General features: G+C 33.3%; 1 protein-coding gene across 1 annotated transcript; it reads left to right on the top strand.

Moving 5' to 3' along the window:
- Positions 1 to 1,453: 1,453 nt before the first annotated feature.
- On the top strand, positions 1,454 to 4,020 carry LOC143575889 (pentatricopeptide repeat-containing protein DOT4, chloroplastic-like). Its single transcript, XM_077060141.1, has one exon. The coding sequence runs from the start codon at positions 1,589 to 1,591 to the stop codon at positions 3,926 to 3,928; it is 2,340 nt and encodes a 779-aa protein (XP_076916256.1). The 5' UTR covers positions 1,454 to 1,588; the 3' UTR covers positions 3,929 to 4,020.
- The last annotated feature ends 9,195 nt before the right edge of the window (positions 4,021 to 13,215 follow it).

Genomic DNA, 13,215 nt, shown 5'->3' with positions numbered 1-13,215 from the left:
TAGCCAAAATCACCGCATCTTCAGGCCAAATTTTGTACTAGTGTATTTGTCCATGATTACCAACCCAATTTGTTTTTTAGGTTTAGCTTTAGTATCATGATGAACCTAACCAATACCAACCAAATTTACATCGACTAACTAAGTCTACGTTTTACCATTAATTTTTGTTTCAAATATGTTTTTTTGTTATCCTTTTGTTTTATATAAACTTTTTTGTCTTCAATGTTGATATCTTAATCAACCTATATGGACTAAATTTGTGTCATTTTTCACTTTTCCGGATTTATTGTTCGAATTTATTGTCATGTCCTTAACGAGTTTAACTGATACCGACAAAATTCACGTTAGTGCATCGCCGCAACACGGCGGTTGTCACCTAGTTATTCTCATAATCTCAATATCGTTGTCGTAATATGTTTATGTTCATATGCGTATCGTATTTCATATGAGAAAAGGAATACAATGAGGATTCTTGATGTGGTGAGTAGAGAAAAATAGATGGGAAGAAGAAGACGGTGCAAAAGAAAAAAAAGATACGAAGAAGAACAAGCAACTTTGTTGCAGCAGACATATAGTTACTTTCTTAATGTCTCTTTAATCAAACTCTATCCTCTTTTAACACTTTGCCTAACCTGATGGATCATGAGAAATGATCATATTTGCTATATTGGATACTCCTAAGGCTCAATTTTGTAGGAATTTTAATTTATTTATATATATAAATATATATTTTATTTATGACATCGTCTGGGTTAATTTTAGAAATACCCAAATTGGAAGCACAAACAAAAAAATCATAAAATTCAGAAAATAGCCAAATCAAAAATTTGATTCTTGCTAGTAAAATCAAAATCTTGATTCTTGGTAGGGTTTCGTCTAGGGATTGTGCATCTGATTAAATTTGATCGTGAGTGGAGAAATCAGTGGCGGAGAAAACCTTATTAGAGACATCGGTAGTCGATGATTATGGTGAGTTAATGAGTGATTTGGTAAACAAGTTGGAATTTAAGATATAACCTAATTCAATGTCTCCTTATTTTATTTTGTTCGATGGCATAGAGTACAAAGGTAGATTATTGGGGGATTTATGAAAATGAGAAGCAAAAAAGGCCAAGTGATTGGTGGTGAGTAACAATGATAAAGTAGGGTTCGATCGAGCACAATTGGTAGTGTCAAGGTTATTATTTAAGACAAAATGGTTTGTTTAGTAAACAACTCTAGCTTAACATGCAGTATAGGTGTGTGTGGTGCGGTTTTGAGCTAAAACTAATCGAAAACCAAACTTCGGTTTTTGGATTTTTTAAACCGTTCGGTTTCGGTTTTTGTTTTGGCTTCAGTTCGGTTTCGGTTTTTTTCATTTAAGCTTTCCATCCTCAAAATCTTCACTTCAAGCCTACAACCTCATCCTAAATCAAGCATACAATACAACATGCTCTTGATAACCAAACCCACATCAATCTCCTTACAATTACCCCAAAATATAAAACTTTCACGCTTCAACACTACAAAAATTCGCGCCATTTTATCACTAAATCACCAAAATGCTGAAATTCAAAGATTCTGCAAACTGGGTCATCTTCAAAAAGCCATGGATTTGGTTTACACCTCTCAGATTCAAAAACCCATTATTAATATTAACACATATTGTGACATACTCCAGCTTTGCGCCGAATCAAAGAGTTTAATTCACGGCAAAAAGATTCATAATTTGATGGTTTCAAATGGAGTTGAGATTGATTCTGTTGTGGGTTCAAAGCTTGTGTTTATGTATGTAACATGTGGTGATGTCACACAAGGGAGAATAATATTGGATAATTATGTTATTAAGAATGTGTTTGTGTGGAACTTTATGATGAATGGGTATATGAAGGTTAAAGAGTATGAAGAGAGTGTGTGTTTGTTTAAAATGATGGTGGAAACTGGCGTTGAACCGGATTCGTATACGTTTTCGTGCTTGTTTAAGTGCGTGGGCGCGATCGGGGATGGGGGTTTAGGGGAAATGGTTCATGGGTATGTTGTGAAATCAGGGTTTGGGTTGGATAATATTGTTGTAAATTCGATGATTGCGTTTTATTTTAGGATTGGACGTGTTGGTGGTGCGCGCCAGGTGTTTGTTGAATTGCCTGAGAGAGATGTGATAAGTTGGAATAGTATGATAAGTGGGTTTGTGGCTAATGGTCTTGCTGAGGAAGGGTTTGAGGTGTTTAAAGAAATGATTGGTTCGGATATAAGTGTTGATTTGAGTACCATGGTTATTGTTGTTGCAGCGTGTGCTAACACGGGTGAGCTTAGTTTGGGTCGAATGGTTCATGCTTACGCGGTGAAATGTGGGTTCGACACGAATATTAAGTTTAACAACACGCTAATTGATATGTACTCAAAATGTGGTGATATGGATTCTACACTAAAAGTGTTTAACAACATGAGTGAGAGAAGTGTTGTTTCTTGGACATCAATGATTGCTGGATACACACGAGACGGTAAGTTTAATGATGCGATTAGTTTATTTATTGAAATGAAAAACGAAGGTGTGAAACCGGATACGTTTACTGTCACCAGCATCTTGCACGCGTGTGCTTCAAACGGGTCATTAACGAAAGGGAAAGAAGTGCATAATTACATTAAAGAAAACAAAATCGAATCTTTACCGGTTTCTAATGCTCTAATGGACATGTATGCTAAATGTGGAAGCATGGAGGATGCACATAATGTTTTCTCAAATACACCCTTTAAAGATATTGTCTCATGGAATACAATCATCGGCGGTTACTCAAAAAACCGTCTTCCAAACGAAGCACTCGATCTATTCACAAAAATGCAACACGAAATCACACCCGGTAGCGTAACCATGACGTGCATACTCCCCGCCTGTGCCAGCCTGGCAGCTTTAAACAAGGGTCGTGAGATTCACGCGCACATTTTGAGAAAAGGGTTGACTTCGGATCAATACTTGGTCAATGCACTTATCGACATGTATGTCAAATGTGGCCAGCTGTTTCTAGCAAAATTACTATTTGATCAAATGGTTGATAAGAATCTATTCACGTGGACGGTCATGATCGCTGGATACTGCATGCACGGATTCGGTCATGAAGCTTTATCCACCTTTAAAAAGATGGATAAAAAACGTATCAAACTTAACGAGGCTTCGTTTAGTTCTATATTACATGCGTGCAGTCACGCGGGTTTGGTTCAAGAAGGTTGGACACTTTACAACATCATGGTTAACGAGTACAAGATTGAACCTAAGATGGAACATTATGGTTGTATGGTGGATCTTCTTTGTAGAGGCGGAAATTTATCAGAAGCGTATAAGTTTATTAACAAAATGAGTATTAAACCGGATGTCACGATATGGGGCGCGTTACTTTGTGGTTGTAGATTTCATCATGATGTGAAGCTAGCTGAAACAGTTGCAGAAAGAATATTTGAACTAGAACCAGAAAACATGGAATATTATTTACTTTTGGCTAATATATATTCAGAAGCAGAAAAATGGGAAGAAGTAAAGACATTAAAAGATGGAATAACAAGAAATAATAAAGGGTTTAGTTGGATAGAGATTAAGGGGAAAGTTAATATGTTTGTTTCGGGGAATAAAGATTATCCGGAGGTGAAAAAGATTGAATCTTTATTGGATAATGTGAGGATGGAGATGAAGAAAGATGGGGTTTCGGGTAGGTTAAGGTTAGGATTAGTTGGTAAAGATGATGGTTGTGGGCATAGTGAGATGTTAGCTATAGGTTTCGGGTTACTGAAGTTGCCAGCTGGCAGGGTTATACAGGTGAATAAGAATGTAAAAGTGTGCGGTGAGTGTCATGAGATGGCGAAATTTATTTCCAAGAATGTTGGGAGGGAGATTGTGTTGAGAGATTGTAATAGGTTTCATCATTTTAAGGATGGGTTTTGTTCTTGCAGAGGTTACTAGTATGTTATGTGGTAAAAAGATTTTGTTTTTCACTTTAATGATGAGGTAATGTATGATAAATTTATTGATTTATTGTATGCACTTTTGGTATAATTTAATCAGGTGGTTGTAATCTTCAACCCCTTTTACTTTACCATATAAAGATATGGTTATGCTTGTGACAGAACTTAATTTTCAGTGAATTATGTTTCTCTGTCACTGTAGTAAAGTCAAGTCTATGAACTTATTGTCATTTGCCCACAAAGAAAACACTGCACGGTGATCAAGGAACATGACGTAAGCGACGTTGCTAGCATGTTATGTTGTGTTGGTTAAGTCGGACATGGTGCTAAGAAGATGACAAGTATATTCGGATCGCCTATATTACAAACTGTTTTCCTAAGCACACTATAAAGGTTGTAGTTTTAAACCCTCCGTGCGGGTGGTGCTTGGATTACGCGTTTTTCGGTGTGTGCGGGTTACTAGGTTAGCGTTGATATTGTTTTTGATGTATATGGGGAGTATTCGGTTGAACAACACAACCCGCCAACCTAACACAATTTACCTCTAGCAAGTGGCTAATTTTTTCCATAGAGGAATATATTTGTGAGGTCTAGCTACCTATTACAACACTGAATCCTTATAAAGTGGTAACCTCAAAAGAGTGTTTGATCTCCATATCGAATATAATTTGATACATGTGCTGGATATCCTGATACTCACCGCAGCATATGCTGCAAGTAGTTACCATGTTCTAAGTTTTATTCACCAAGAAAGCAACACATGGAACTTGTATGGCCATATGTTAAAGCTTTACCAATCTTCTTACACGTTTTCTTTTCTTTACAAAATGGATGGTGCTTGGAATATCCAATATAGCATAAGCAATTGTTATCTATAAATATATAGTTTCTAGTGAAAATAACCATCAAGTGGGTTCAAGATGTATTGGTGCATTACTGGGTAAGTTCTCGTTTGGCAGCTAAGTACATTATCGCTTTTGGTTCAGGCGCATGCACCATAACCAAGTGATGTTAAGAGTGAAAGTTGCCAAAGGAGATTTGCCCGGCAACTCATCGTAATATACAGAAATGCCTCCACAAGTGATCACTCATGTTTTTCCAATGTGTATTTTCTTTTCCTCAATAACTACACTCTTTTGGTAAACATATTAAGTCATTTCCTAGGTACACAAGCAAATCTACATTACAAGTGTAAAGCAGCATAAGGGTTTAAAGCAATGATGATCTGTCCTTTACATAGATATCGCTTATCTTCTAAAAGACAATTAGTTGTTTAGTTGCCTATGCGAGACACATCCAGAGCACCTTTTTATGTGCCAGTTATATGACACGACATCATTGCGTTTTTTTCTCAAAGACATTTACACATGTTTCATATAAGATTCTCTTGAATGACACTCGAATAAAAGAAACCCGAATCTTTGTAGAAAGCAAAACTTACGTAACATATTAGTTACAGGTGATGGTGCCAATTCTTCCTCACTTACTTTTAGAACATTGGTGATGCTGGTTGGCTAGAAAGTAATTTCTTATTTGTGATCATCTTTAATAAGTAATATTATATTGGTTTAATTTTTAGAAACTTGAATATTATAAACATTTAATCCATGTATATTAATTTAATAGTATGTTCTTATTTGTGTTAATCTTATTTGTGCTAAAAGGAAAATACTTGTTATGGTGGAGAAACAAAGTTACATATATTTAAAAGAAATTTAATTACGACGAAGATAACGTCATCATAAAATAATCAAGAAGGTTGAAACTTGAAAATTGTTTACATATATATTTTTGTCGCACTTAGTGGTTTGACTAAGCCATAAGCACCCTTAATGGGGTTGTTACGGACGGTCAAATACGCCGTTGAAAAAGGCCTTTTGTTTTTCTCTTTTTTTTTTTTGTTTTTTTTTCTTAATTTTTCTTTTAGGGATTCGCCCGTAAGATCAAGAGGGATCGTCTTGACGGGGTTCAAGAGGTAGAATCCCTAAAGAGTTTTGCGATGGCATATTAGTATATATATTACCATGGTTTCTGTTTGTGCTCATACTTTATAACGTAATCTTAGTTTATCTTAAGCTTTTAATGAAGTTCTTGTCAGTATGCTAATGTACTATTTTGTGAATGTGAGTTCTTCAAATGTGAAACAAAAATTCCTTAAAAGAGAACCAAAAACCCAGCATATGTGAAGTAATTACTCAAGACCCAGTCTAACTTTCATTAGACAAGTTAGTTTTTCAATAATGTGTTGCTTCGTAATTCATAGAATAGTCTAACTGTGGCGTTTAGTTTTTCCAATATTGTAACTACTTTAGCATATTAATACGAGCATCATCAATACGACACACTCGTTCTTGTTTTAAACAGTCAACTCAGCATGTCATATCATATATATTTTGATCCAACCTACAAAAACCTTCATTTCTTATCCTGTGGTTATTACCCGTCCTTGTTTTAAACCGTCATCTCATCCTCATATTTTCTCTTTATTTAATTGATATTGATTTAAATGTGCGTGTTGTGAAATAAGCAGACAAATGTGAGTTGGAATTTAGATGAGCCCACTCTCAATGGTTCTTTCAAGTTTTTACTCACACGCTATTATTGTCAATCGTTACACTCTAATGGGACCAAGAGGTCGTTGCTTTTGTTTTTAAGTTTAAACCATGCCAATAAGGAACCATTAGAGATGCTCTAAGGGTGCCCAAGATGGAAATATTACAAGTAAATGAATACGAATTTAATGACAACATTTATCTGGCTGAGTTTTAACCAAAAACATGACCGTTACTCTAGTACATATTAAGAGCATTCCCATTCCATTCTCCAAATAATGTGAGGGGAGTCTCCATTTTTTAGAGATGGTTAAAAGTTTTTGTGAGAGAAAGAGAAAGACAATATTACTGTTTATGGTTAAATTTGAAGAAACACACTGTTCACCCTCTATAATTTTTTAATGTTTTTAAAAGTGGTTGTGAGTGAAGGAGAGATAAAAGGTAACAATAAAAGTATAAAAAAATATTATTTAATTGAAAATAGAAGAGAAAGATGATTTTTTTAATGTAATTATAGATACGGAGATAGAGAACGGAATGAGAAGCTCTAAAAGGGTTAAAGTGTTGAACCAAGGTTTTGACTCATTTTTTAAGGGCAACGAATTGGAATGATTTAGGAGCTGTTTGTTTACATCTGAATGGAACCAGATGTAAACATCTAATTCATTCAGACTACACACTGTTTGGTTTCAAACAGAAAAACATCTGCATGGTTAAAATTAGGTCTAAATCATTCAGACTTATTGTTTACATTATAATCTTTGCAGGGTTATCTATATGATATTTGAATGCTAACCAGTTAAGGCTTCAAGATTTCTTGTGTTTATAACTTGTAGGAGTTTTTGTCTAAAATAGGATGGGAGGAATAAATATTTATCAAATTAGAAGATTTAAAACTTATTTATCAAAATATGTGACTTTATTTAGATTTGTCTTTTTTCACTCATAATCTTATTGAATAAAAATCATTTCTACTTTTATCTTTTCCCACTCATAATCTTATGAGTAAAAAGCATTTCTACTAAAAATTTTCTTTCAAAAAGTTAATAAATAAATGAACTATAAAATAATGAAATTGAAGTTTTTATCTTTCATGCTGTTTTCTTCAAAATAAAAAATATTTTTCTTTTAAATCGTCATCTAAAATTTAATAGTTTATTTGTTATCTTAAAGATTTTAAACAACAGTTTCATATTAATATATTTTTCAGTTTTTTTAATCTTCGTTAATTTTATTTATTGCTTTCAACAAATTGTTTTTTCTTATATTAAGGGTGTTCAAAAATATAATTAGATTTAATGTTGATAACAATATCGACGTTGCTTAGTCAGAATATGTTTGGCTCGTTATCTGTACTAGTACGGTACCGACATTCAAAAAACTTACTATATCCAAAAAATTTGAACAGTTCTAACAAAATCTATGCTAGAGTGTTGAGAGAAAATAAACATAATTGCGAAAACCATAAAAACGAGTGCAGATACCGATCCCGATAAAACTGATAACAATACTGATATTGTTAGGTCGGAATCATTTTGGTTTGTCACAGTACCAGTACGGTACCGTCACTTGTATACAAATTTGTTCTCAACAAAATTATACCGGAATGTTGAGAACAAAAAAGAAACACGGTTGTGTATTCAACTTAAAAAGAAAAAGTTAACGAACAAAAGTAATTTTTACGAATAATGATGAAAATAAATTTTAAAAAGAAAAGGGATTTTGCTCTCCGTAATGACCTTTAGAGATAATATAGATTAATCTTGTTAATTCGTGATTTTGCTTGTTTTAATTTTTATGTTGTATTTTACTCTAAACAAAATTCATTTTCTTTCATTTTGTAGAGACCTTTTTTCTAAATCATTTTCTCAACTATTTTGGAAAAAAAAAATCGGAGGAGAAAAAACAGTAAGAAAGTAAGTTTTATTATTTTTAAATTTATTCTGTTTTTTTTTTCTATCTTGAATTAAATTTTTTTTAGTAGAAACTATTTTACATAAAAAGATTATAATTGAGAAAAGATAAGTTTACATGAAAAAAACTTATTTTGGTAAATAACTTTCAATATCCTCATTTTAGTAAATATTTATTCCTCCTAACCCATTTTGGTTAAAAACTCCAACTTGTAGAATACGATATGTGAGAATATTAGGAATATGTCACACCCCGACCCAAGGCGGCGGAACATGTGGGGGTGCAACGGGTTGTCAATGAACACAATACACTATTAAAGTGACAAACAACTCATTAATTACATTCAATCACCAAAAGTACACATCTTGTTCATACAAATAACACCAAATATAAGAATTTAATTGTTCATTCTTCTAATAACCTGAACGGTTTCAAATAAGATAACATTTTCAAACTCCAATCAACCAATAATTAAACCTGTAACAATGCATAAAATAATATTTGTCAACATGAATGTCGGTGAGAAATTTCATAGTTTTGAGTACATATAATATGAGGCGAAATCCACAAACGTATATGAGACTATAAATAAAAGCAACAATTGCGGTATATAAATCATAAATAAATGAGGATCTTTTCTAATCGGTAACAACCGACATACTCGGATAATAAGGCCCTATTCTATTAGCACAAGGCTAAAGTAGTTAAGGGTGTGTATAATCATACTTATTGAGGCTCCACAACAACATAAAAATAAACACTCGTGCACGTAAAGCATATGAAACATATAATATAAAATAGAGCAAGTATTCTAAGTATCATACACCATAGAGTTTGTGGGTTGAGGATAGAGTGTTATAAATCATTCTTGTTTTGAATAAGTATGCATGTTACCCCCCAAAGTATAAAAAGAAAATGGGGGATGAAATGTACTCACGTAAAATAAGTAACTTGAAGGATAGTTTGCGATAAAACGGGAAATGATAAGTTCAACGGGCAAGACCTAGATTAAAAAAGGTCTTCAGTTAGTAGATGGTTTTAAAAACTTTAAAGTAAAATAACTTGACAAGTAAAATAAATAATTAAAGTTTGAGAGTCAAAGTGTAAATACATAAGAATTAAAGTAATGGTTTTAGAAAAGTAAGTTTACTCGAAGTCGGGTCTCGGTATTCTATTCATTAGTTTTACTTAATCTTTGTTAAGTAAATATTTGTGTAAAGTTGCAATATTGCAAGATCCTTTGTTAGATAGATTACCAACACGAGATTTTACGAGTGTTCGGATTTGTCGGTTCGAGTCTTGATAATTGGTCAAGCTCGAAGCCAAGATTCCAAATTAATAAATGTTATGAGATAACTCAATGAAATCAAAAGAAACTTAACCAAGTGTGTAGTTCTATTAAGGAGAACCTCGACGTCCGTTAAGCGAGTGTTTGGTTTTGTCGGTCCAAAATTATTATGAGATCAAGTTGGATCCAACATGCCAAGTATTTTGAGAAAATAATTAAAATTAGTATATAGTTTTGGAGAAAAATACGAGATCTGGTGGCCCAAAACACAACTAGTGTGTCTTAAGCGAGTGAACTCGGTTTAGTTCGGTCTTGGTTCAGTCCTTGACTCGGAATAAGAGCGAGGATGGTTACCACATTCCCAATACCATAAAACTTATTAAAATGAACTTAGAATTTATAATATACAAATCTTACATGTAACATATTATTAAATCATTTTAAATATAAAGCATTTAAACAAGAGTTCGGTTTTGGTTCGTCTCTTGACTCGGGATGAAACCGAGAATAGTGGCCACATACCCAATACCATATAACTTATTAGAACAAACTTAGAAATAATAATACTCAAGTCTTACATACAATATGTTAACAATAAAGTATTTAAACAAAAGTTCGGTTTTGGTTCGGCTCTTGACTTGGGATGAAATCGAGAATGGTGGTCACGTACCCAATACCATTGAACTCTTTAAAATGATTTGGAAACTAAAGTAATTAGAAACTAAACAACATTAGTAAGCTTACATAAATTAAAGTGTTTAACAAGGAGTATAATAGTACTCCATGAAACCTTGCCTAGAAATACACCTAAACCGACATGGCCGGAAAAGAGAAAACCAAGGAAATAAGGGGAGTATGTTTTAAACAAGTTATAGTAACAAACTTTAATTAACAAGAATTAGTTAGTAATAAAGATTAGTATTAGTTTGACCTTGAAGAGTCAAACTATCAAGAACTTAAAGAATGGAATACTTGGATCTTAGATTGAGAGAGTTTGGAGAAGAAAGAGCAAACCAAAATGGGTGCATGAGACTTGTTTTTATAGTGGAAAATGTATAGTTTACTCATAAGGGGTATACTTGCATTTCATTGGTTAAAAATAGTCAAACAATGGACAAAACAACAAGATATGTTTGACACAATTTGTCCTTTAAGTTTGTTTTAAGTCATTTTTAGCCATAAAGAGGTGTTTTAACGTACCGAAAAGGATGTTTTCTTGATCCGACATTTGTGTAGCATAAACGAACATAAAACCCAACATTTTATTGGTAACGAAGGAACCGAAAGACCAAAACGGGTCGGGTTTCCAATACAAAAACAAATACAAGTTAAACCGAAAATGACGAATGTTACGGAATACCTTGACTTGCAATATCCCTTCGGGGTGTATGTATGCTGTGATAATGAAGTTCATGAATGCCTTTGTGGCATTGTCGGAAATTGTACAATTGTGTAATGATTGAATGATGACGATCATTTGTATGGAGGGGTGATCACAACCTCGCAGATGGGTAAATCTAGGCAACTAAACTCTTTTGATTTATGACGCAAGGTATGGTATAATGAGAATGTTTTGTGCTCAATATATCATGTATTTTCGATTAAATTTCTTCAATGACTGATATGAGTGTATGAATGTTTAAATGCTAGAACTCACTCAAGCATACGTGGCTGACTTTTAGTATGCACATTGGGTTAGCATGTGTTGAATTTTGAGAATCGTTGGCATTGAGGCGGGGCTACCTGGCTGAACACTGGCTGGCATCCTAGGAAAATTTATGATTATGTTATGTTCAGACAATTTACTTGATTTGGTACCTTTGGTAAGTTACTTATGACTATGCAAAGTTTCTTTCTGATATTAAAACAAGGTAGGCTTTTTTGTATCCATTGTCAATATTAAGTTTAATGACATGAATATGTGTTTAGGTGGGTTTTCACCAAGCTGCACTTAGTAACGGAGGCGGAAAGGTGCATCACCTGCAGACGACATGCGACAGCATGAGAGAGGATGTGAGAAATGAACCGGAGCCCTAGCGTTAGGCTATCTCAGCCTACAGATTGAATTCATGCCTCATCTAGTCATCTAGAGAAAGCTCAACAATACAACTCCAACATAAGCGACGATAACAATCTGAATCACCAATCGATATTGTTTTTGGCTACACCATTTTAAGATGCACTTTTTGTTCTTTTTGCACGTTTATTTCAACCATTTCATTGTAACTTTTATGCAATTTTGCTGAATTGTTTTGAGCTTCAACGAAGACTTGTAACTTAGGTATGGTATTTGATATTAAACTTTGATTTGTACGCATTTATTTTTCAATTTTGGAATCAAAACAATTTATTATGTTTTTTAAACGCAAAAAAAATTGTGAAAAAATCTTTGTTTTTCTTAATTTTGAGACATGGATATTTTTGTCATTTTTAATAAATTGTATTTTTATTCTTTCTGTCTAACAAACAATATATAGTTATAATCCATTACATTCCCTTGTCATGTTCATTCTATCGGCTATTCCATTATCTCATACCAAACGGACTTATATTGATTTTGTTGAGTTGGAGTAGATTAGATGATTGGAGGTTCCATAACGTCCAAAAAAAAGTCGTTATTTAATTTCTTTAGTGAATGTTGTTTCAGTGATACATGGTTGTTATTGCATTCAACTTCAATGAATAGGCCGAATAACTTGAATCTTTCCGTCTTTAAAGCGTGTGGAAAGACTCCAAAATGAGAAAATGACTAATAAAGAGTTATATCCCAGAATTTTCTAAGCCATTCATATTGAAATTTGTACCAAGTACTTTGTGCGTGTGGATATGGGAGTCAGGGAGTGAAACACAAGCGATATAGCATATAAAGCATCTCGACTCCTTACCTGTTAATCCGTTTATTCATTCCAGATATAGGACAACGTTTCACTCAGTTTCTTCGACCAACTTCTATTTCAAACACTCTAGTTTGAGCATCGATGTTTCATCAGTATCCTGCTCATTTTAAATGCATATTAGTTTTTTAAGCCATAATGAAGAAAGTAAACCCGTAGATAATCAACTTTTCGTATATATGTGTAGGGAATCTTTCATATAAAAAAAATTAATATACTTGAAAATTCGTGAAAGCCACTAATGTAGATTTTTGTTTAAACTTTTATTTTTTCATTCTTTTTATATATTATTAATCTTAGTAAAACAAAAATAAACTAAAAAGAGTGTATAACTATTTTGGAGGATTGCCAACCTCTTCTCAAGCTCTATTGGAAACTTTCAGGGTGAAAGAACACAAAAGAAAGAGATGAAGGACGTAATTGCAACATCTCAGCAACATTAATATGTGGTGTCTTTTAGTAGTAGCCGACTTACATGTTTTTAAAACATGGACAATTATTGGTGTGGTCTACTTTCGAGTAATTCAGTTGTTTAAACATAACAAACATAACAAGTTAAAGTAGTTAATACAATCTCGGACACAATCTAATAATTTGTAGAAACTCAATGCGTACCACTACCTAATGGCCAAACACC

Source organism: Bidens hawaiensis, unplaced genomic scaffold (assembly GCF_021521415.1).
Source record: "Bidens hawaiensis isolate Kalapana, Puna unplaced genomic scaffold, B.hawaiensis_p1.1 tig00027772_1, whole genome shotgun sequence".
Lineage (NCBI taxonomy): Eukaryota > Viridiplantae > Streptophyta > Magnoliopsida > Asterales > Asteraceae > Bidens > Bidens hawaiensis.
Note: the sequence above shows the minus strand (reverse complement) of the source record. Positions and strands in the feature narration are given on the sequence as shown.